This window comes from Dinoponera quadriceps, unplaced genomic scaffold, assembly GCF_001313825.1.
Source record: "Dinoponera quadriceps isolate SergipeBrazil2010 unplaced genomic scaffold, ASM131382v1 scaffold848, whole genome shotgun sequence".
NCBI classification, from domain to species: domain Eukaryota; kingdom Metazoa; phylum Arthropoda; class Insecta; order Hymenoptera; family Formicidae; genus Dinoponera; species Dinoponera quadriceps.
This window is the reverse complement of record NW_014555128.1, coordinates 313,998-337,044: the sequence shown is the minus strand read 5'-3', so window position 1 is coordinate 337,044 and position 23,047 is coordinate 313,998. Positions and strand designations below refer to the sequence as shown.

The window sequence follows — 23,047 nt, the reverse complement described above, 5'->3', positions numbered from 1 at the left end:
AAACTTGTTAAAATAAAAGAAAAGATAAATATCCTTAACAAATATATCACATTTATTAAATATTATAAGATTCATGAACGTGTCGCGTATTTCAAAACGACGTGCGCGAAAGAATTAAATATAAGGAAAGATAAATGTGATAAGTTACACGATGTTAACCGAGTTAATTAATATAAAAGGATAGTTCTCTATAATTTTTAAGCAACAGTCATGAAGCATGAATATCTAGATTGATGTATTTTTGACACGGAAGAGTTCAACTTCAGGGACATTCATTAGGACACATTAGGAACATACACGATGAAGTTGCGATAAAAGATAACCAAGTGCCCGTGTAAAACAAAATTGATGAAAAACGAAATCGTTTTGATCGAAAATAATCTTCCCTGATAATTTCATAATACAATTTTCCCTGAATCGAAAATAACGAAATAAACCGATTTAGTTCAATAACTATATATGTGTGATAAAAACAGAAAATTAGAAAAGAGGAGGGGATAAAGCGAAGGGAGGAGAAGGAGAAAAGAACCGATGCGTTGTAGCGTTGAATTTACATGTGTGTGTGTGTGTGTCACGGTAACGTTACGGTTTGTAACGTTTGTTAAACAACAGTTCTGAATTTTCATACTATTGTGAATGGATACCAGAGCGAAGAAAAAACTTCGTCGGCGTGCATCTCATGTCGAGACCGAGGATGAAGTTAAGAAGCAAACCTGCGCGATTATCGCGCAATCTAAGAAAATCCACCTAACCTATGATGTTTTGAGACTTATCTTTCAGTTCTTAAGCTATAGGGATTTGACAAATATTTTGCCGGTTTCTAGGTATAACGCATTAATAATCCGCAGATGATTTACACCCGATTTGATTTTAAATTGCTCGTTCATTCACGACTAAAACGGTTCTAATGATCATATGTTCAACGAACACAACAGAGTTGAACAATCGGCTTTTGTTCGGAAATCTGATTTGTTTCGATAGATTGTTACTTTAAGAATATATCTGTGTTGTGTCGCGCAAAATTATTAATATATATTTTTGAAAGCATTATTTATAAATAAATTGTAAATTGGGGCATTTTATATCATTGTGATCATTAGAGTACTTATGTATTGATTATTGATATTTATAATGTAACGTCATTAACTGATACATTAAAAATAAAAAGCACATGAATTTATAAACTGAATATAATATGAAGTTTGGTATAGAATTATTCTTAACAGGTCCTGGTCAGAAGCAGCTAATAAAGAAATGCAAACAAGATACGAACCTGTTACTTTTATAGAACATTCTAATAAAATTGGAAAGGATCTAACAAATATTTTAGAAAAAGTCTTGGAACTAAGGATCAAACCATATATTTCACTCTATTTTATATCTAGTAAAAGAAACTATCTTCGTATGAAAAGGTCATTTATAGGTATGTAAATTTTTCAAAAATTATATATATATATATATACATATACAAATTTTGTATTATGAAGATAGATAACAATTATAACTTTGTCTTTAAAGATATATATGAAAAGATGATAAGAGATATATGAAAAATTATTGTTTCTTAAATATTTTTCGTTTCTATGTATTTAAATATCTTACAATGTTCACCTTCTTCATTTATTTCTATTTGGATAATTGTATAATGAGATCATTAAAATCAATCTTTTATTTCTTTTCAAGGAGATACTTTTCAAGAAGCTTACAAGGATTCACAGTTCGTAATGATGAGCAATGCAGGAATTATTATAGAGAATTCAGAAATAGAAGGCATCACCGAAGACATAGTGTGTGCATTTTTACCGAAGATTCCGAATGCAGACATGAGGACGTTTCAATTGGAATGGTTTCCAGACGGACAGAACGAGTCAGATATTACGTTTAGAAAATGGGAGGAAGAATTTGTGGGGGCTCTAGAAGCATTGCCACTACCAGATGCAGAAAGGTCTACATGTTTAATATTATTATGCAACAGTGTTCAACATGTGGTACATGATTATTTATGTCCTTTTGTGAGAAAATTGAACAGGTGATTCTGATTTCATTGAAATAATAATACATAATATATTGTAGAATAACATTCATACTCTCAATCATATGTGTTTATTTTTTACTCAGATATTCAAATAAAATATCTTCGTTGTGGGGTGGTTTTGTGAGAGGTTGTTGCACGTATGACAGGACTCATGTACTTCTTGAATCTTTGCATTGTTTCGGTATCTTAATTACCGGCCACATAAAGACATGGTCCACGATTCTAGACGATAAATGTGACACAATAGAAAACGTTGAGAAACACTTGAGAATATGGAAGGAAAATGTACAATTAAGGAGACATAGCATCGGGTATATGTTTGCGTGTCACGCGCGCGGCACATCGATTTATGACAGATCAGACGTGGAATCGTCGATATTCAAAAAATTATTTCCCAAATTACAACTAGTGGGTTGCTTCGGCGACGGCGAACTTGGCAAGGTGACACCGCCGAAAGCACAATACAATATACCTCGTAAGTAATATCGAATATCTTCTTCTCTTATAAAAATGTCGTCTCTCGAATATATCCTGATGCGATTTTTCTTTCGTTTCAGACCCAAGTGATTGCACTTGTTGCAATATTCGTAACATCCAGTATTCTACTATATTTATGATACTTTCATATGATTGATGATTTAGGAGTCGTGTGTGGCCACCTGCAATATTTCTTTTTTTCAGGACATTTACTTGGGTTCCATAACTGTTATATATACGATATATACCAATATATCATAGCTTCTTCTTTCTATGACGTACGCCAATAGTGGCGTGATTAATCACGGAATAATAATACACATGCAGCAAACATTATAACCAATGTGATGATGAAGATTGCGCGCGGAATCTCAGGTACACTGTACATGATTTCTGTGTATGTACACTCTGCGTATGGATATTGCAGCGATGCTACGGAGGAGTAAGAAGATAAACGGGAGAATATAATGTCATAAGATAATACACGATATAATATATTATATATTCATACCGTACGTGCTTTTTTCCCAGTCTTTCGCGCTCATTATTTCCCTCACATGCGCGGCCCGAAAGCCAGAGCTGTCTTAACTATACGTTCGCGAGCGAACCACCTCGGGGTTCTGCACCAAATTCTTAGTGTAAAAGAGAAGCGATTCATCGCTCGCACTCGCAGTTCTGTCTTAAATAATGCGAATTACATCGAGCGGCCGCGATCCCTCGACAAAAGTATGCAAATAATCTCAAGATACCAGAGTACTTTACTGCGTTTATAATATTATCAGCTAACCGGCCGGTTTAACGCTGTGATTTAAGGCCGCTCGTTACACGTGATATTCGCTCCTCAATTTGGTACGCACCCTCCTGAATATAATTACAATCCCTGGAGCCGCTTGATAGTACTTCCGCGCTCGTGATACCACGTATGAGATAAAAAAAACAGGAAAAACTAGGCCAGGAGGGAGGGCGTCTTATCGTGATACTCCCAGGATTTAAGAATGAGCCTCCTACACCTCGCGGCACCAGTGATTTAATTATAACGCGACCTTCGTCGACGGTTTACACACGCGAGGGGTTCGTACAAAGTTTGCGACTTCTAAAATGGTACCGAGTCTACCATGGGCGGGAATCGTCGTTTTCGTTGCACTGGGGCGATTCGTGCACCCGGAACGATGGGAAAGCGGCCTGCGGCAGAGGTACGACGGCTACGGGGAAGACTGGATATTCATGCCGGACGGTAACGGGCAGCCTCAGGTAGCGGTACTGAAGGTCCAAGATAGCGAGACGAGAGGCGTGCTGAACGGCCCGGAGATAGCCTACATGATTTACACCCGGTATCCGATCACAAATCGCGCGTATAACGCTTAACGGTTCGTCAGTCGTTCGCTCTCGACCTAACTTTCCGTGATTTCTTTTCAAGAACCGGCCCGAAAGAAGGCACGCGAGTGACTCTGAATGACACCACGAATCTCGCCAGTTCCGACTTCAAGCCATCGCGCAAGACAAAATTCATAACGCACGGCTGGAAATCGAGCGCCATGAGCGCCGGTCCCCGGAAGCTGAAAGAGGGTACGGCAGCTTTTGTTCTCAGCTTTGGCTACCCGGGTTCTTGAATTAACTCAGTTAAGTCAGAGCTGCCAGTTGTTTCCCAGCAAGAGACACAAGTCTAGTTATATCATCATTTATCCTTATTCCGCTTTTGGTGAAGAAAAAGGATAATAGATGATACAACTAGACTTGTGTCTCTTGCTGGAAAAAGCAATGCAGGTAGACCCAGGGTTTGCGCATCGACGAGAAGCGTAGCTTGGATAATTCATGTCTTTCGGAATGCGCAGCTTTTCTGACTCACGGCGACTACAACATCATCATCGTGGACTGGGAACCGTTGGCTGCGAGCACCTTTTATCTGGGCCCGATGCACAACACCGTGAGGGTCGGGACCGACGCCGCTAACTTCATCGACTTCTTGGTGAGCAAGACCGGCTTGAAGACGGAGGACGTTCACTTTATCGGTATGATGCGCGAGCTCTCGTATAAGTGCGATTGTCGATGTTTTCATCTTGTCGTCACTTCGACTGCGCGCAAGGTCATTCCCTCGGGGCGCACGTAGCTGGGAACGCCGGCAGTGCGACGACTTCCGGGAAACTGAGCCGAGTGACGGGTTTGGATCCAGCGCTGCCGGGCTTCCACATGTTCGCCTCCGAGAAGACCCGACTGGATCCTACTGACGCGCTATTCGTCGACGTTATACACTCCTGCGGGGGTATGTTGGGCTTCCTTCAGCCGCTGGGGAAAGTCGACTTCTATCCGAACGCGGGCACGGCGATTCAGCCCGGATGCTGCTGCGTCCCCGAAGTGATGGGTAAGGGATATTTTTCGTTGGCTGACATTCAGCTCGCAAGACGTCGTTTCCGACTTCTCTACTGACATTTCAGAGGCCTGCAGCCACGGACGATCGTACGCATACTTCACAGAGAGTATAAACTCGAAGACGGGGCTGTCGGCTATTAAATGCGACAGCTGGGACTCGTACATAGGCGGCAAGTGCACCAATTCGCAAACGGTGCTCATGGGAGAGCACGTCGATCAGACGGCGAGCGGCTTGTACTTTCTCCGAACTAGATCGAGCTCACCTTACGCATACACATCGGAAGTAGCCGATAATCAAATTTGACCGACGATTCCCCGAATGTCGAGTCGCGTACACAAGCCGTTGGGTCGTTTTAAGAAATTTTAAATGCGCTTCGAGGCGTAACTTACGACACCCTACCGATCAGTTTGCCAATCGTAGGAAGAACGGCGAATATAAAATGTCTGACTTTAATAAATAGTAATTACAATATTTTACATGTGACTGAGGTATAATAAACGTAGCGACAAAAAACAGACATCTCTAGATGTTAATTTTCTACCTTGCCTCGAAAACTCGGAAAGTTTCCAGCTACAACATCACGTCACCCGGGCGTTAATACCGTAATAACCAGTAAACGACCAGCACCAACGAATATGTATACGGGAATGACTTAACGCTTAGATCGGCTTGTAGAGCAAAGTGGTGACGTATTTTTTACGATAACGATGCGTTGCTGACAGGACCATCACGCTGTCTTTAATACTTAAGGCATAAAGGTGGTTCAGCATGACGTGATTTGGCTCGGGTAGGAGAGTAGGTTCGCACTAAAATAAGATATGTGGTAAGAGAACGATATTTAAGTTAATTTAGAAAGGCTGAAGTGATTCTTTTGTTGTTTTTCTTTCCTTGTATTTAACTTACGGACAGCGGCGTATCCTTATTGAGGATAACTTGCAGCAGGTGCGGCGGCAAAATAGGCGGGCCAGGTACCTTCTCCCAGGGTTTATGCGGTGGTATCTCTTGTCCATATTCCGTTTGAGCGCTACTAGTGACACCCTCGCTGTCTTTTGCGAGAGCTTGAAACACTTCGAAGTCGGATTTCCTTACAGACACTAAGTTGTTTTTGGAACCCATTCCATTGTCCACAATTTTCTGTGTCACGTCAACAAATATATGCTTTATATGCTGTGTATAAATGTAGGACATACACACACGCACACACATGTATGTGCAGATACAATATGCACACATATTATGCAGAGAATTACTGTAAAACCTTGTAGAATTAATCCTTACCAGTCCAGGATCGTGCCTCCATTCTCCATCGACAAAGAATTTATACTGATGCTCTCCTTCTGGCAAGTCAATAATTGTCACAAAGTCTCCATGGCTTTTCACCATTGGCAATGTCTTCCATCCAGTGAATGTGCCACTAATGTACACTTGCTTTCCACCACCTTCCCACTTGAAAACAGTTGGTAGCACCTTGTTGTCTGCAACTTTTGTTCCTTCAGAAACAGTATTGGATCTTGGTCGTTGCGATCCAAAATCCTCTCCATCTTGTTGGCCAGTCTGTTATGTATTTACAGATTCTGATATAGGGCACTTACATATATATGCAGGTATCATTTTAACATATCTTCTGCCATTACCTTTGCAAAATATGGCTCTTCTTCCTCGTGGGAAGACTGAAAAACAAGTTTCTGGCTAGGTTTCTTGTCAAAAATGAACACTTGGCCTTCTTTTCCCGGAGAAGATGGTGGATGATCCTTGCTGTGTCGATGCTCTCTGTTCACTGTAGTGCCATGATGATGGCTGACAGGTTGATTACTTCCCGCATTACCCATTATTACAAGCACGACCTTAACCAAGGTAACAAAGTTTACTTATTCGTCTTATATCTGAATAATCTCCAAGTAATATCCAAATGTCAATACGCACAGTACCATGTTACACATAAGGCATTGATGGATTATAGGTTATTTAACAATAATAAATAACCTTTCGTCATTGGAAAAAACAACAATTTTAGTGGAAAAAGTACGCATAAGAAACCTGAATATCATTATAACACGACTAATCGTATACAATGGTATAATTTGTCATGACCAACATGCCAGCAAGTGGTTTTCGAGAATGAATTACTCACTTGTTTGCAACACTTTTTACTGCTCGATATACGCGTCAATGTCAAATCGGAAACGTAAACATCCGCTATGGAGCCGGATTAACCGATTTGACCAAAGTATATAACGACATGCAATCCTGTCCTTACGAATGTTCAAACCATTACAAAGGCCATTCGTCAAACGACGAATAAAACATTTTAATTGTAGTTACTTACAGTGCACTTTTAGTGTCGCAAATTTTTTGCCAGTATAAAATAGTAATTCAATATCGACAGTAGGATATTGAAGAACTTTATATTATCAAGAGTAGGAAATACGTTGATTACCGACATTGATTGGTGAATTAATAAAATTGACGACAGTCGACCACGGCGATTCAGTAATAACGACAATTTGACGACGAATTGTGATTTATAATCGATTGCAAAATTATCTAATATCCGGACAAAGTATCGAAAAAATAACCGAACAAAGTGCCAAGTAATCGTCGTGTCGCGTTAATTACAGCCATCTTTCATCAATAATCATACCGATTGTTCTCGATTAGAGTGAATTTTGCGAGCGAGAGATGCATACCGGCAGCGCATGCGCAGCCTTCGTTTTCAGTTTTGCGCTGCGCCTTGGGCCTTGCGGACGACCGCAAGTGATCTCACGATTTTCGCGTTCTTCACCCGTTAAAAGTACGCGACACGTTCGGATAAATACCGCGGGTATTAAAGAAAGTAACGAGTGATCGTCGGATGTCTTCAATTCGCGTGTCCGACCGCGGATGTAGTCGCAATGTGTCGATACTTGTGTCGCTCGTAAATCCGTTAGAACAAGCTGTTTAACTCATGTCACGACACGTCGTCCGTGATTGGTGTGAAGTGATCGTGTGATTTTCGCGTTGTTTACTCGTCGCATAACGCGTCCGAACGAGTACTGTGAGTGTCGAATCAAGTGCCGATCTAAACGTGTCTAAAATCGAGACATAAGACGTCTTAAAGACATCTTTCAGAAGTCCGGGGAGCGATCATCGGATCGTCGCGATTCGTGCGTGTTCAATCGTGTTCAATCGTATGTGTAATATGCTTTCGGGGAACACGCTGAGGCATCATTCTATCCTTGTTTCATACATAAGAGATAAAATAACGTTTTAGAGCTTATTTGTTCCCCGAACGCACTCGTAACGTAGTGCAGTGTGCACAGGAGTTCGATCCTTCGTACCGCATACCAGAGGTCGCACAACGGTTCTGGTGAGTCACTTTTATGCATTATTAATTGTTTATTGATAAGCCGGCGAAATCGGGAGCGAGACACATCCCGAGCTCCTTCGGTTCGTATAGGCGGGAAACAGCAGAGCAGCTTGAAATCTCAAGCGCTTGAGATACCGTTAGCTGTTTGATTCCTGACGCCGGTAGATGGCAGCACCGGTCAGAGTTTCGATCGTATCCCTCTCCCATCGTGAGAATCACGAAGCGCAGCTTAGCCGAGATACGCTCAAGTCGTTTTAGAAAATTACGTACGTTTATACCTTCTTATTTTTACAAAGAACTCGAGCGAACCGAACTGCGAAACGAACTCCTTTCCACGCGTTTCCCCGTAGCATCGTTAAAGCGCGCTTTTCAACGCGAGGAGAAATGCTGTTTGCGGTGAAGTTAAAGCACTAATAAATATATCGGCCGTCAGATTCTTCCTCTCATCGCGTATATTTGCCCTCTCCCCCCCCCTATCGCCTCCCTAACTGCACGCTCAATTTCATCTTCCCTTTCCCTTCGTATGTTTCTCGGCCGTCAACTTTTTCGCTGTTTCCTACGCGAATTTATTATTTATAAAGGCGAAAGAACCTCGGGCGTGTTTCGTCCTTCGTAGCCGGCGGCCACGCAACGGAGGAAGAGAGAGAGAGAGAGAGAGAGAGAGCTCATATCAAGGCACGTATTGCTCCTCGTGGCCGCGGTTGATTCAGAGGGGTGGACCGCGAGTAAAAACGTGCCCCGTGTATTAAATATCCTGCAATAACAGTAATTACGGTTACGGCATTTTGCGAAATTGCGCAGCTACTTCACCGCGGCCTGTGCCTGTGGTCGCGCCGAACGCGCACGTGATCTTCATGGGCGGCAAATGTACGTACGGCGCGGGCGGCATTACCGATTCCGAAAAGAATCGGCCATTCGATTTTTGCACGTCTCAAATAAGCGCACGGCGCTCGTTTGCTTTCTTTTTCACTCTCGGCGGGCAATCACGATCGCGTGGAAACAAACGCGACGTATGGAAGTAGCGCGCCGTTGCTTGCTTTGATCTTTATAAATATAAAGTATATAGTACACTATTATGTATACACAGTATCAGATATTTATATATATATATATATATATATATACATGGGAGAAAAAATATATTAAAATGTGCGCACGAAATCTGCGCTTGTTACGTACGTATGTGTTAGGAGAGGTCTCTTTTAAGTTATAATTACATGTCCGTTGCACTTCTATTGTAATTATAAGTCTCGAATGAAGTTTCTTTACGAAACGTAAGAAAATCATATGTTATCGTATCTACATTTTTTTCAAGACTTACCTTATCTATGTTAGTTGTAAAACGTTTGATTCGGTTGACAAAGCGACGGATGCTTCTCATCCAGTGGCGATAAAACTCTGACGTTACACTTGTCGAGATAGCATGGATTTCATTTACGCAACATGCTGTCTATATTGATTATTAAATGTATCCTTTATTTAATGATACTGATTAGATTAGTGTAAAAGGCCGGGATTATCTAAAGTGGGGACATCTGCTCGTGGTTTTTGCTAATTCATTGCGTTCCATGCGTTTTACGCTGTTCATTTTTATCTCGATTCTCGATGGACAGATGTATTCGCGGAAAACTTAACAACATCGTGTGATGTTGAAAGCACGACGATAATCCTAAATACGATAGCCCATCGATTGTCGGAAAACATTTGTTTCGAAAACGACTCGTCCGATCTGGAAAATCGCGTGGAACGCGCGAACGAGCACGCGATATCTCCGTACGCAAAATTGGCAAAGAGTCCCGAGCGCGGAATTCTCACTTAAATTAATCACTAATCGATTGACTTCGCCACTGTATCGAGCGACGAAAGAGCTCGTGAATTCGTAACGGGCCCGAAAGTCGTCCGAGCCAGATGTCGGGTGCTCGAGATAAAAAAAAGTATCAAAGCGTATTCGAAAAGGGAAAAAAGTGAGGAGCAAGAAAGAGGGTGGCGGACGGGGGGCGGGAAGACCGGCGAGAGGCGGTGTGTGCATGCGCTTAATCGATAATCACCGGCAAGTGGTTTCGTCCGAAAAGGGTGCGGTGGATACATCTGCGAGGTATCATCAGCGCCGCGTACAAAAGGCCGATCCATCATCGGCCGACAATCCAAATTCAAAATTGGCCGGCCAGTTCCCAGCGAGCGGAGCGCGTGCTATTACAATGGAGATTAAGAACAATCCAAACAATCTCCGCGTCGTAGCGAGGTAACGTGTCAGTCGGGAGATACGAAAACGGCTCGGGACGAAAGATATCGTCCTCGTCGTCATTGTAGTCGTCGTTCCCTTCTAATTCGCGAACGGACCGTCGGCGAGCCCCTCTCGCGCGATACCGCAAAGGATATTATTATAATGTCTGGCGTGCAACACACGGGTGACGGTCGTGTCGTAATATCGCCGCTGCTATACGGTGGCGCACGCGATTTTCTCCGCTCGTGCGTCGCTCGCTGAAATATATCAATGTAAGCTGTTCATTGAGCGCGCGGTATGTCAGATCGCCCGCTCCCGATAGAAGAGTAGCCTTCGCGGTCCGTACGTAATAATAGGTATAACGTCAGCGCCGCCGTTTCAACGTCTCGTTAGACTTTCGGGTTAATAAATAAGCCGCGGAGGGCCGGTGGCGCTTTTCCGCTCTCTCCGTCTTGCCGGGATAATCGCGAGCGCGCGGATTCGGGAAATTCCATCGCGCTGTTCAACCGCAAATAATCACGCGAAAAACTCGGGGATACGCGCGTAGTTTCTTGAGAACGACCGCATTATCGCGCAACGGTGCGTAAAATATGCAGTTAGTAATTAACGCAGGCTGCGACCGCAGGGTCTCTCGTTCTTCTCGGAAAATCTAGGAGGTGCGAATAATCGTGGTAAATACACAGGAGTGATCGAAAGTCCGCGCCTTCTCGGCATCGATCGCGTCTTTCGATAATACGAAGCTCGGCGATTTCTTTCCCTGTATACATACTTTGCAGTTTGTCTAACGCGAACAGGAGATGACGATGATTTTCCGAGGCGCGGTGAGATAGAGAGAGAAAGAAAGAGGGAACGGAACAAAGCGCGGAAAACGAAGCGCGAAAGGTGCGGGGAGAACGCGGAGAGGTGGGAAAGGATTACGGTGCGTCAACGGCGATGACTGAACGGGCCGTAATCGCTGTGCCGATCTAATATTTCGAATAGTTCGCATTTACAATGGGCTTTATTGGCGGGAAAACTGAGGGGGTATTTTGAGCAGGCGGGACATCCATCACGGGGTGTCAACGCGATTGTCTTCCGCGGCGTTTGCCACGGGAAAGTATTGACGTCGAGCTTGCGCGCTCGCCGGGATAACGCGCGCACGTCGCACGGGGACAGACAGACGTCGTTAAAGTAATTAAAATCGGGCGCCGGTGGGCTCTCGCGATCTCGCACAACGACGAAGTTCCGTGGGACTCGATACGGCCGGTATCGATTCGCGTCGCTCGTCGCCGAAGATGACGCGTCAGAAAACGCGACGGACATTATTACTCCGGCCAACGAATTTATCCGGACGACACGGCGCCCGGCATCGCCATTGTGTCGTATTTAAATGAGCTTTCTAATGTATTTAGCTTGAATACCGGCGAAAACTACTACCCCCGTGTGTCGCATTTTGCCGCCGCTGCCACCGTCGCCGGTATTGTCAATATCAGCAAGAAGATCGTTTCAGCAAAATTTCAGCGCCGTCCGCCCAAAACGGGAAAATACGCGTTTCGATGCATCCGAAGCGCATTTCCGGCTTTTTCGCACAGCCGTCTCATTAGTACGAAATAACACCGACTGCATTTTTTTCCATCATTATCTCAGCGCTGATCGGGGGAGGGGATGAATCGGATTTGGCAGATATTCATCCCACTCGGCCGCAACAATGTGTCTTATGCGGGAGATAATGCGTGCGCGAGCATGCGCGCCGCAATTTGTGTATCTATCGCAATGTGTATCTATCGCGTCTGAATGTGCTAAAATAATAACGAGAAATTGCGAACCGCGAGTAGCCGCGTTTGCAGGGGGATGCCGACGTATAATCGAGGCGCACCCTCTCTCTCCCGGCTATCTGTTTTATTTATCCGATAACACGCCATTATGGGCGAATCGTGAATGCGGCTGTGCCGGTAACGATTGGCTATTTATAATAACACGTGGCATACGGGTAATTAGTTGCGCGCAAGCCACAGTGAAAAACCGAACGCCGGCATCGGTATCGAGAAAAATTGCCGTCGTTTTTCATCGCGCCTTTGTCTACTTTATTTGGATTCTCGTTCCGCGTGCATGTGCGCATGTGTGCGCGCGTGTTTTTTCTTTTTTTCCTTCGCCAACTTGTCTGCGAGAAACACTTTCGATCGCGGTTTCGTACATATTCCATTATGTCGAGTCGCGGCAATTAAATTCCGCGCGCATTATGTACTCTTAATAATTTTATCCGCACACATTGATTTTTTAATCTTAACTACCAGGGGAGGCTCGTGCAAATAGGCCACTACTTATATAGCGCGTCAGATGAAGCGATCATAAAAGATAGGCCTCTTCAACAACTTTCACGTTTAATCTCATCGTGTCCCGATTCGATATTTTCAATGCAGAAATGCGTCGTCAACGTTCTAGAAAAAAGGAGGGAAAAGAAGGGGAGAGAACTCGCGTGAAAGAGATAGAGAGAGAGAGTAAGGTTGTATCTATAATAAAGTTGAAATATTTACCTTCGTCGAGCGGAGAGTATCGTTAGAGATTTTCAGACATCGAGTCGCACGAGAGCAACACCTTGATACGCGCGCGACGAGGAAAGAATGTTAAGGCGAGCGATGGAAAAGAAATGAAGAGCCTGCGGTCCTGTTTAATTTGGACGGCTATTCGATCAGAGAAGATTATGCCGGGTAGTAGCTCGGATAAGGGAGGCCGGCCGGGGAGAGGGAGGTGCGCGGACGGCTGGAAAGTCTTGTCCATTGTGCCGGACCTGTACAATGCTTATCGACGGTGATTGCTTCATTGCGGACTAGAACGGGGATGCTGGATGTAAGGGCGTGATGCATACACCGACGCGGCGTTATCGGGTTATCGGCCGTAATGCACACGCACGCCGACCACCTTTCTACTGGGTTAACATTTCAATCTGGAAAATGTAAACCATCCCACTCTCCGGCTGGCTCGTATTCTGTCTCCCTTTCTCTCTCTCTCTCTCTTCCTCTCTCCACTCGCCGACACTCGCTCGTTTGCATATCGCTCGCTTGTTGTTCTCGCCCGGCGGACGGACAAATTTGACCACCACGGCCGGTACCGATTGATTCTGCGATTGTGATTCCAATAGCCGCGCGGATGTAAAATTAAAACGGTAGAATTGGCATTTCGCGTGAGCGCGCGCGATTCGCCGGCGAGAGCGTCGCGAGCGATCGATATATTCACCCGCCGAGCGCGCGGTACAGAGAGAGAATTACTCGACGATGAAACGCGGCGCGAACCGCGTAAGAGACAGGAAGAGAAGAGGAAATAACACGTGAACACGCGCGCGCGCGAGTCCGCGTGAACATCGTGCTGAGCAATCGAGCTGTTCCCGATGCAGTCCTGCCGGCTCTGGTCGTCTAACGGCGTATCGCCTGTGCGCGAGACGTGCACAAAAATCTGTCCGTCCGTCTGTCCGTCCGCTCGCTCGCTCCTTTTTTTCCACCCGCCCCTTTCTCGCAACGGCGAAACCTCCGCCACCCTCTCCCTTTCTCCATATAGGCGTGTAACGACGATGCGCAAACAATGACGAGGGTTACGTAACAGCTATGCACGATGCAAACACACCGTGTTGCGCTAAGCGCGTATCTGTACGGGGTGGGCAGCGAGCGGTAACAGGGACTACGGTGGCGACGGCGGCGACGTCCAGGACGAACAATGCGTATCACACGGTGGCCTGTCTGAAAATGCCCGGCGCTCGTTTCCCGTCGTGCCAAACCTCGCGCCAAACGCGAGCGAGAGAAGCGATCGCCGGGGCTTTCGAAAAATAGAGAGAGAGAGAGAGAGAGGATAGATGGGAGGGAATAAGGGAGAGAAAGAGAGAGGGGTAGAGAGCAAAGAAGCGATATGCGTCCAGCGGAATATCCGAAATAAATTTCCGATAGTCCAGGGCTCCGAAGAATAGATCGGCAGGATTTATTGCCCCCTTTTTATCTTTCCGAAAAATATGAAGTAACATAGGATAGGATTGAGATCTATTGTTACGTACATCGCTGTTACTTGCTTTGTTTATTTATCAATCGGCAAAGATCGCCGCACGTTGCGAAACGCGAATATAACTCGCTTTACGTTCGCGTAAACCTACCTATCTCCCTAACGATAGACGACGAGCGAAATTAGTCGGCCAAGTTTCTTAACGATTCAGTGGAGCACCGTCGCACACAGTCTGTAGAGTTACGGAATTTCTGCGGTGACCGCAGAACAAGAGGAGGCGGTGATCGAGCTTCCACGAGCGAATGCATCGAGGTGGTTCGACGACGGGATTGTCCTTCATTACGCACGAAGGAAAGTGCAGTCATCGGCGCGCATACCCGTAGGTATGCACACAGAGGCATTAGCTCCCCCAAAGCCAGCCGGTATTAATTCCACTAATTGGACGTGGTTTGGGTCGCGGCAAACATCGGTCCCCCCACAGCCCGACTTGTCCGGACCGCGCGCACATCGATCTCATGATCGATCGCCCTCGCAAGACAAAGGACGATTCTTATTCCGTTCCAGACGAGCTGTTCGGGCTAGATATTCGTCGAGAGACGCATTACGCAACGCGATGCAATGCATCGCACAGCATCGCGTTTCGACGTGTCAGGGATATCGCTTTCGCGAGATCTCGCCGCCGCTGGCGGATTTTTTTTTTTTCGGATTACCAGCATAGTCAACGTAGCGAATCTATTTGGTCGTTTCCGGATGGTTATGCGCGCGTGGTTACGCGAGCTCGATTACGCAATGCAATTACGATAAAGTATTGATCGTAATACATATTCGGACTTTGCGAAACATCGAGCGTTCCTACGCGCGAAATCCTCCGCGCGGAATAATTAATTACGATTGCTACTGCTCGCGCGTCGCGATGCGCCAATTAATGCGGAGATGAAACTCGCACGAGTGTCGAGTGTGGGATTTAACACGCCGGCACGTAGGCCGGATTTGCAGACGTGCGAACGGCCGATCAGACTTTTCGCTAATGCGCCCGCGCTCAATGAAGAGGACAGACCCGCGTGGGGTCTTCGCTTCGTTTGGGGCTCTACGCGGTCGCGGGATCAGCTGTTTCGAGTAAACGTATCTACGGTCCGTGGAATCTGTACGCGCGGGCACGGTGTGTGTGTATACGCGCGCACATACATGTGTGTGGTCACACGGACGTATCGGTATAACCACATACGGCGATACTTGCATCGCGAAGGGTCTCCCTAGAGCGAATCTGGGTCACCGGGCCGATGAGGGACGATGAGGGGTTGACCGGCCGAAAGAGAGAAGAGAATGTTAGACTCTTTTCCCCTCCTGTCGCTACCAGCCACGAAGCGTCTATGACGAGATAATCGGAGACCGGCTACGGGTCTTCCCTGTCGGACGATGTTTTTCGCACTCCGCTCGAGCGGAGCTCGAGGGAGATACGTTCAAGATACAAGATCGGAGCCGACCGTTTCTCCCGATTGAAATAAACACGTACACAATGTATCGTGAAACTTGTCTTCTCCAAATTTGCCGACCTCCGAATTTAAGACGAGCGGACACGCTGTCGGACTATTTGTTACGTGAATAAGAATACGCGGCCCCCGTCCCTTCTCGCGCGCCGAAAAGTTTTTTAATCAGCAACATATCCGCGAGATTAAGCATTCTGTTTGCTATATTCGCCTGTGCAAAATTACTCGTGCACGTGCACTTACGATTTTCATCTCTGTCCCGCGAATCGAGACACTCGATCGCGGCAAAGTTCACCTCCAGGAACTGTCGGCGGATACGGGCGCCTTGGGTATGGCACAAAGATATTAAGCACCCATACCCTAACCGTGTCGAGCTACGGAGAGCGTAGACTATCCTATGTGCCGCGGTTGGTGGGGATGGAGAGGCGGAGGAAACGTGGAAGCGCGCGGCGGAGAGGGGGTAGGTGGACTAAGGGTGGGTGAAGGCGCAAGGGGGTGTTAGAGCAGGAGAGAGATCGCAAGGAAAGCGGAGTTACCTACAGAAGAAATAAGTGCGCGCGTGTAATGCTGATGGCGAATATGGTAGAGGAGATCTGAGGGAAGAGTAGAGAGGGTGGCGGCGGAGGAGGAGAAGGAGGTGGAGGAGGTAGCGAAAGAGAGAGAGTGAGAGGGGGGGGGCAGATGGAGGAGGAAGAGGAGGAGGTGGGCTCGCGGACGGCAGAAGGGTGAAGAAGGGAGGCAGCGCGCGCGAAAGCGAGCGATCGATTCGAACGTTGGCGACATTCTTCGTCGTAGGGACAGGGAGGAGAGGGAGAGAGACAGAGACACGGGCCAGTGTACGTACGTGTGCGCGTGCGACGCAGAGGGGGATGACGAAAGAAGGAGATAAAGCGAGAGAGTAGGGCGGACGGGAGCGAGCGAAGGAGGAAACAACGCAGAGAGGGCTGGTCGCGCGAGAGAGTGCGAACCCGGAGAACGCGCAGGGTGGCGGGAGGAGGAGGAGAGAAAAGGAGCGGGAGACGAGAATAGCGGCAGGAGGCGGGAGGGAAGAGAGGAGGAGAACGGAAAAGGCGACAGAAAGATAGGAAAGAACGAGGGAAGAGTGGGAATGGCACAAGACTCCAGCAGGAACCGGAATGAAAGACAAGTGGAAAAATCAAGAAAGGGGAAACAAGAGGAGGAGGAGAAGCGAAAACGATACAAGAGAGAAAAGTCGCGAGCAAAGCTCGAAAAGATCGTCATCGACGAAGGACGAGAGAGAGAAAGGGAGGGTAAGATAATGCAGACGTAACGAAGCGGACGAGCCGTGATCGAAAAGTAACGACGGAAATAACGTAGACAGTCGAGAAGAAAAAGGAAAAAAAAACAAGAGCTCGGGCAGGTAGACTAGGCAAGAGTCGAGACTCGGCCGAGAGAAATAGCGGGAGAATAAGAGACAAGAGTGAAAGATATAAAAGTGGAGTGGGACGAGGAGGTGCGCGAGCCGAGGCAGGCAGGAAAGAGAACGCAAGACTCGCCGAAAGAAGACAAACCCAGAGCGAGGTAAAAGAAGAAATCCCCCACTCGTGCCGCTTGCGCCGCCGAGGTACGTTCCAGTCGTACTGTCCTCAGGCTCTCTCTCGCGTCTGCGTCTGGTTGTCCCTGTGTGTTGGTAGCCCCCGGAACCGTCCTCGTCGGCGTACGTCGTCGTCTACCACGTCGGTGGCAGAGCTTGGCAAATAGTGGGGGACGCGGGGGACGGTTGGTCGAACCGCCGCAACCCGGGGGAAGGTTCGAAAGGCGTAGACAGTACGAGCCTGCCGTCCAATAGCGAGAACAGCCGCCCCGGTGGCTCCGCCAACCGGATAGTCGGTTGCGCGCACAGAACGCCCATCCTCCCCGTTTGTCGGGCTCCTACTGATGTTTTTATTTATTACATCTGTGACTGGGTAGGGAAATACTCCCGACTCGACCGAGAGAGCGTTTGCTACTTTGAGAACGAGCGACGCGCGTCCCTGCGAGTTACCGCGGCAGCCGCCTCCGTCGTCATCGTCGCCGTCGCCGCCGCCACCGTCGTCGTCGTCGTCGTCATCGTTGTCGTCGCAGTTATCCTCGCTGTCATCTCGTCACTGACATTGCCACAGTCGTATCTCGGTGCACGTTACGGTTCCTTCGCGCTTACGCGTCTGTCGCTCGGCCAGAGCTCGGTGTAGTCGTCGCGATTCGTTTCCGTTTGTTGTGACGTGAAGACATCGTCATCGTAAACCAGTGAACAAGTTGCGCCTTGAGCTGACGAGTTGAGCGCGACGACGGGTGGTCGCCCTCCACGCGACCAACGTTGCCACCGTCGTTGTCGAACGCGGTCGTCGTCGTTGTTGCGGCCGATCGGTGGGAGCAAACGCCATCGCGATGGATCGGTGAAAATAAGATACTCGCGTAGTGGACTGGTTTGTTATGGACACAAAGGTTCACGTGTTTGTGAGGACTGAAGAAATCGTGCGGTCCGACCGAGAGCCGCGGTATTCGTTAGTGGTGACAGGTACGTTCGGAGGACGCTAATACGGCGCGGTTGTAGTAATCGCGACTGACATCAAGATCAGCGGCCGTGGTGACAGCGGCCCGCCGAGGAGGAAACGGCGTTAAACATGCATTGAAGCGTCGCCGCGGCTCGAACGCGAAATCCGCACCGATATTCGCCAGACCTGGACCACGTCTCAGGCACGGCACGGGACGCATCGCTGGCGGCTGCAACGTGCCAGACCATCGTCTCTACGAGTCGCAGGAAGAACAGGGACGCGCGTTTCCGACCCTCCATGGACCACGGAGCGATGGACAGCTCTTCCGATCACAGCAGCCGTGCCAGTCCCGTAACCGGCAGTCCGAAACACCCACATAGCCCGTCGACGCAGCAGAGCCAGCAACAGCAGCAACTACACGGCGGTCAGCACCAACCGCCGGCCTCGCATCAGCAGTCGCACGGGCGAGATCAGATACGCGATCATCAGCAGCAGCAACAGCACCGCGGTGTGCCGACACCGGGATCGCCCACCAGAGGTTCACCGCCGCAGGGTCTACCCCTGAGTCCACCGCCGTTGTCGGCCGGGGGAGGCCCCGGGGCACCGCCGGGAATGGTGCCTCGTATGCCGGGATTGCCACCGCCGGGTTTGGGACTGCTGGGTCAGCTCGGTGGTATGCTGAGTGGCCACCATGGCTCGCCGTTGGAGCTGATGGCGGCTCATCACGCGGTCCTGCCACCGAGATCGTACAATAGTCCACCGCCGATCAGCACCAGCGATCCCACCGCGAACGAGTGCAAACTGGTCGACTATCGCGGGCAGAAGGTCGCGGCGTTCATCATCGCCGGCGACACGATGCTCTGTCTGCCGCAGGCCTTCGAGCTGTTTCTCAAGCATCTCGTGGGTGGCCTTCACACGGTCTACACGAAGCTCAAGCGGCTGGATATCGTGCCGTTGGTGTGTAACGTCGAGCAAGTTAGGATCCTACGCGGCCTCGGAGCCATCCAACCCGGCGTCAATCGGTGCAAGCTGCTCAGCTGCAAGGACTTCGACATTCTTTACAGGGATTGCACCACGGCCAGGTATGTGACGTACGTGATAACGGTCCTCACGGCCTTCACGGATAGATTTGAGGAAAATTCGCGATAACCAAATTCTATCGCCGGTATGCAGAACGAACGGAAAGAGAAGGAGTAGTTTGAGAACGTGACTGGTAATTTCGATGAAACCAGTTTGACGTTCCTGGATATTGCCTCGTGGCGATCATGCCGTTGCCATGTTCGGAACATTTCTGAAAAAAGCGAATCCAACGTAGACTACCGGTCGATCCTTCGATTGGCTAAGACGCGAATTCTTCTCGAGCGAACGTAAGAAGCGTCAGAGTCCGGAAGTCAGATCGGTGTGTATGAGCGCGTCGACGTGCCGACCCCGCTACGAACGGAAGCTACGATCCTCGCATACATTAATAACGCACGGTGTCGCCGCTGGGCAGCACTTTATCTTCGCCCTCGTACCTCAGCTCGGTTTCGCGCTACCAGTCGGCCAAAAAGTACTTTAATTGTGCACCACCTACCGCTCCTTAAGACTTGATCATCGTCGAAAACGGCTCCCGGTGACCCTCGGGCCTCTTCGCATAGGCGATTCACCGGCGATCTTTATGCATCAAAATTGCCTCGAGAGATTGCGCTTTGCAGTTTCAGAGGAATGCCGTCTCGAGAATAGCTTTATTTGCATTCGGGCCGGTTGTGTCAAAACGAGAGTTCCGTCCTGTTCTGAAATAATATTCACGATAGATCGAAATAAGTTGAGATTGTCCGGTGCAACGAGATAGAAACAGAGAGAGAGAGAGGGGGGAAAAAAGGAGAGACGGAAAGAGAGGAAAATAGATTGAAGAAAGATATTCGAGTCGTGGCAGCGGCACGTGCTCCTCGTTTCTAGGATTGTCAACCGAGTCCCTGCGCCAACAGGTGTCCCTTTCACGGCAGTTTCTCTGAATGAATCGTCCCGGGCGAGGGAGAGAAAGAGAGGGCGAGAGGAAGAGGAGCTTGGTTATACAAGCTCTCTTACCCCACCCACGCGGTAGGCGACAGACGAAACGGAATGGTAAACGGAACGAGGGGATTTAAGGTCGTCAGGGAAAATGTTGTCCTTCCACGGTGTCCTCTGTATGGTGAAAACACACCGCTGTGTCAGTCTCATTTCCACGAGCCAGCTCGGCCGTCTCACGCTCGCGACGATTCGATCGCGTTGCACGTTCAATTGTCGCCAAGTGCGCGAGAAACTCTCTCGGGCTTCGGGATAGACCGCGCGTAACACCGCAAATGGGCAATACTTATTCAGCGGGTGACGCGCAGCGGCAGTCACAACGGAAACGGATTCAACGCGACACGGAGAGAGGGACAGAGCGAGAGGGAATCGAGGGATCCCGAGGGACGGGAGAGAGAGGGAGAGAGCAAGCGCGGGAGGAAGAAGGAGGAAGTTCGTAGGGATAGGGATCCAAATAATCCGAGTCGCAGTCACAGAACAGAACTCTGCGAGCCGTCGGCTCGTGCGGGTCTCTCCCTCGGCGGTTGTTTCTCACCGCGACACGAACTCCGTGTTGTAGCTCGATTAATAGCCGGTTTCCTCGGTATCGCATTAACTCTGTCCGTAGATTAGATAATTTTAGCTCTCTGTCTCCCGCTGCAAGCAGCAGCGCTGCGATCCAGAAAGCGACAGGGGAGCAGTTATCTCTCGGATAACTTTATCCGACAGTCAACTAGAGTCGAAAGAACCGCGCGAGATAATTCTCTCGGAAATTCTCCCTCCGAACCGTTTCTCCAATGACGAAAGCGGCTCGCGATTATATCAAGCGAGAACACACTCGGTGCGACGTTCGTCGCATTTAGCGCAAAAATCCGCCTGCGCTCGGTGCACTCGGTCGACGAATGACGACGAGGGAAGAGAAAGCGTCTTCTCTCCTCGCGATCATCGACAGAAAATTCTCCCGTGCCTTCACGTTCAGTCGCGATTTCGAGGGAAAAGTGCGAGCGGACGGACGATTTCGAAAAATAGGATGATCGAGATGCTGCGACACGGGCTTCCTGTGCGGTCCGATCGCGTGTACCGCTGGCGTCGTTACATTCTGATAATGCACGGCAACGGTAGCGGCGGCAACGGGTACACATCGAGACACATCTACGAGCCGAACACACTTACGCCCACCCACACACGGCGTGCACGCGCGCATGCACACCTACGACTGCACATCGACCCCGCCGCTCTACCGTCGATGCAACAGCATGCGCCCAGAACCGCACCGATAATTCAGGGGGATTTTTCTTGCGGTTTACAGCGCGGCGCCGGGTGCGTTGTTCCGTCCAGACGGCCCGGAGATATAGAGCCGGACGCCCTGTATTTCGTGCTCTCTCTCTCTCTTTCTTTCTCTCTCGCTTTCGCACGGATCGGTAATAATAACGTTAAAAAGGGAACAACAGCGGCGACGAATGCGAAGCTGCAGGAATCCCTTGCGAAATGACGCGCGTGTCGACGACGTTGTAACGAGCGCGGATCGTTACCGCCGCGTGGTTCATCCTTAAATGCGCTTCTTTCTCCCTCGAAGACGTCCGAGCTCTCGTCTGAGGACGCGAGTCCGAGACGAGGCCGCTATCTGATCGAGAACGCCGACAGATATTCCTGTTACAGGCTGAAAAGTAATCGACTGCAATAATTACGTGCGCGCGTCGTATCCTGTTGTACACCGTCGGATCCGGACCCTACGATATAATCGGCGAGGAAATAATAATGCGGCCGTCGTTGCGCATAGCTAACGAGAGACGAGTCAATTATATTAATTAATTTGCCTAACTCGGTCGGACGAGCGATCGCCTCTCCGCGCAAACTGCCTATTCGGAATCGTGCCTCTAATTGGGAATCGGCGAAAAGAGGTCGCGACGAGGGAGACAAAGAGGAAACAAGGAAAAAGCATCGTGCGCCGGCGACGCGCTTTTTCTCCATTCTTCCTTCTTCCTATCGAGCGCGGCGCTTAGTATACCTGGCATAACAGTCGGGATACGTGGGAGTGCACGCGGCCCTGGACTATAATTCTATGCGCTATTAGCCGTTTAATTATAAAATTGTGCATAGATTAATTGGCTCCTGTAATGGCCCTAACAATGCATAGACATATTGTGAGAGAGTGAGAGAGACACTGGGGAGGAGGAGGGTAAGGGAGAAAGAAAAGGAGGGGTACACATAGAGAATAGAACGTTGGAGAGGGGTGCGAGGAGAGGGAGAGCACGACAGAGAGATACAGAGAGAGAGAGAGAGGGGGGAGGGGAAAAAGAGAGAGAGAGACGGAGGCAGAAAGCCGTTATTAATATTTATTTCCTCTGCTCGCTCCTCCCAGCTCCTGGTTGTTGCCGTGCGCCGATGCGTGGTTATAGGCTACGTAAGCTTTTAATATCTATGCGCTCGTGTTAACTGCACGAATACACAAATAGGGCTCGGTAAAGTCCTCGTATGTGCGCGACTGTGCTCGCCGTGGCTCCGAGAGCATCGCGATATTATTCGTCGTCGGACGTCTCGAAAAGGGATCGCTCGATTCTTTTGCCACAGCAACGCCGAGTGGATGACGATCGTCTCCTTCCTTCCTCTCTTTCTCTCCCCCCCCC

General features: G+C 48.6%; 4 protein-coding genes across 8 annotated transcripts in view; 3 read left to right on the top strand and 1 right to left on the bottom strand.

The window, feature by feature from the left end:
- Positions 1-454: 454 nt before the first annotated feature.
- LOC106743033 (F-box only protein 22-like) lies at positions 455-3,027 on the top strand. The gene is made up of 5 exons (XM_014616516.1): positions 455-824; positions 1,227-1,423; positions 1,684-2,029; positions 2,119-2,510; positions 2,593-3,027. The coding sequence occupies exons 1-5, from the start codon at positions 637-639 to the stop codon at positions 2,667-2,669; spliced, it is 1,200 nt and encodes a 399-aa protein (XP_014472002.1). The 5' UTR covers positions 455-636; the 3' UTR covers positions 2,670-3,027.
- An 89-nt stretch (positions 3,028-3,116) lies between these two features.
- Positions 3,117-5,221, top strand: LOC106743035 (pancreatic triacylglycerol lipase). Its single transcript, XM_014616521.1, has 5 exons — positions 3,117-3,843; positions 3,930-4,078; positions 4,345-4,521; positions 4,596-4,871; positions 4,945-5,221. The coding sequence occupies exons 1-5, from the start codon at positions 3,611-3,613 to the stop codon at positions 5,181-5,183; spliced, it is 1,074 nt and encodes a 357-aa protein (XP_014472007.1). The 5' UTR covers positions 3,117-3,610; the 3' UTR covers positions 5,184-5,221.
- Positions 5,222-5,315: 94 nt separating this feature from the next.
- LOC106743034 (5'-AMP-activated protein kinase subunit beta-2) lies at positions 5,316-7,294 on the bottom strand. 3 transcript variants are annotated; one of them, XM_014616518.1, is made up of 5 exons: positions 7,207-7,294; positions 6,515-6,724; positions 6,159-6,434; positions 5,784-6,014; positions 5,316-5,686 (listed from the first exon to the last, which is right to left on the bottom strand). In XM_014616518.1, the coding sequence occupies exons 2-5, from the start codon at positions 6,707-6,709 to the stop codon at positions 5,540-5,542; spliced, it is 849 nt and encodes a 282-aa protein (XP_014472004.1). In that variant the 5' UTR covers positions 6,710-6,724; positions 7,207-7,294; the 3' UTR covers positions 5,316-5,539. The 3 variants fall into 3 exon arrangements, with proteins under 3 accessions (XP_014472004.1, XP_014472003.1, XP_014472006.1); XM_014616517.1 differs by lacking the exon at positions 7,207-7,294 and adding an exon at positions 7,012-7,200; XM_014616520.1 differs by lacking the exon at positions 7,207-7,294 and adding an exon at positions 6,804-7,001.
- Positions 7,295-17,837: 10,543 nt separating this feature from the next.
- Positions 17,838-23,047, top strand: part of LOC106743025 (dachshund homolog 2) — a 219,268-nt gene continuing 214,058 nt past the window's right edge. For all 3 annotated transcript variants that reach the window (XM_014616493.1, XM_014616494.1, XM_014616492.1), the window contains exon 1: positions 17,838-19,477. In XM_014616493.1, the coding sequence (XP_014471979.1) occupies positions 18,693-19,477 (785 nt within the window). In that variant the 5' untranslated portion in view covers positions 17,838-18,692. The remainder of the gene's footprint in view (positions 19,478-23,047) is intronic.

Excerpts from the sequence above, each read along its gene's own strand:
- LOC106743033 (XM_014616516.1), top strand. The coding sequence starts at position 637 with ATGGATACCAGAGCGAAGAAAAAACTTCGTCGGCGTGCATCTCATGTC. Across the intron at positions 2,030-2,118 it reads TTTGTGAGAAAATTGAACAG|ATATTCAAATAAAATATCTT; the intron begins GTGATTCTGATT and ends TTTTTTACTCAG. Across the intron at positions 2,511-2,592 it reads AGCACAATACAATATACCTC|ACCCAAGTGATTGCACTTGT; the intron begins GTAAGTAATATC and ends CTTTCGTTTCAG.
- LOC106743035 (XM_014616521.1), top strand. The coding sequence starts at position 3,611 with ATGGTACCGAGTCTACCATGGGCGGGAATCGTCGTTTTCGTTGCACTG. Across the intron at positions 3,844-3,929 it reads GCCTACATGATTTACACCCG|AACCGGCCCGAAAGAAGGCA; the intron begins GTATCCGATCAC and ends TTTCTTTTCAAG. Across the intron at positions 4,872-4,944 it reads CTGCGTCCCCGAAGTGATGG|AGGCCTGCAGCCACGGACGA; the intron begins GTAAGGGATATT and ends CTGACATTTCAG.
- LOC106743034 (XM_014616518.1), bottom strand. The coding sequence starts at position 6,709 with ATGGGTAATGCGGGAAGTAATCAACCTGTCAGCCATCATCATGGCACT. Across the intron at positions 6,435-6,514 it reads AAGAGCCATATTTTGCAAAG|ACTGGCCAACAAGATGGAGA; the intron begins GTAATGGCAGAA and ends AATACATAACAG. Across the intron at positions 5,687-5,783 it reads ATAAGGATACGCCGCTGTCC|TGCGAACCTACTCTCCTACC; the intron begins GTAAGTTAAATA and ends ATCTTATTTTAG.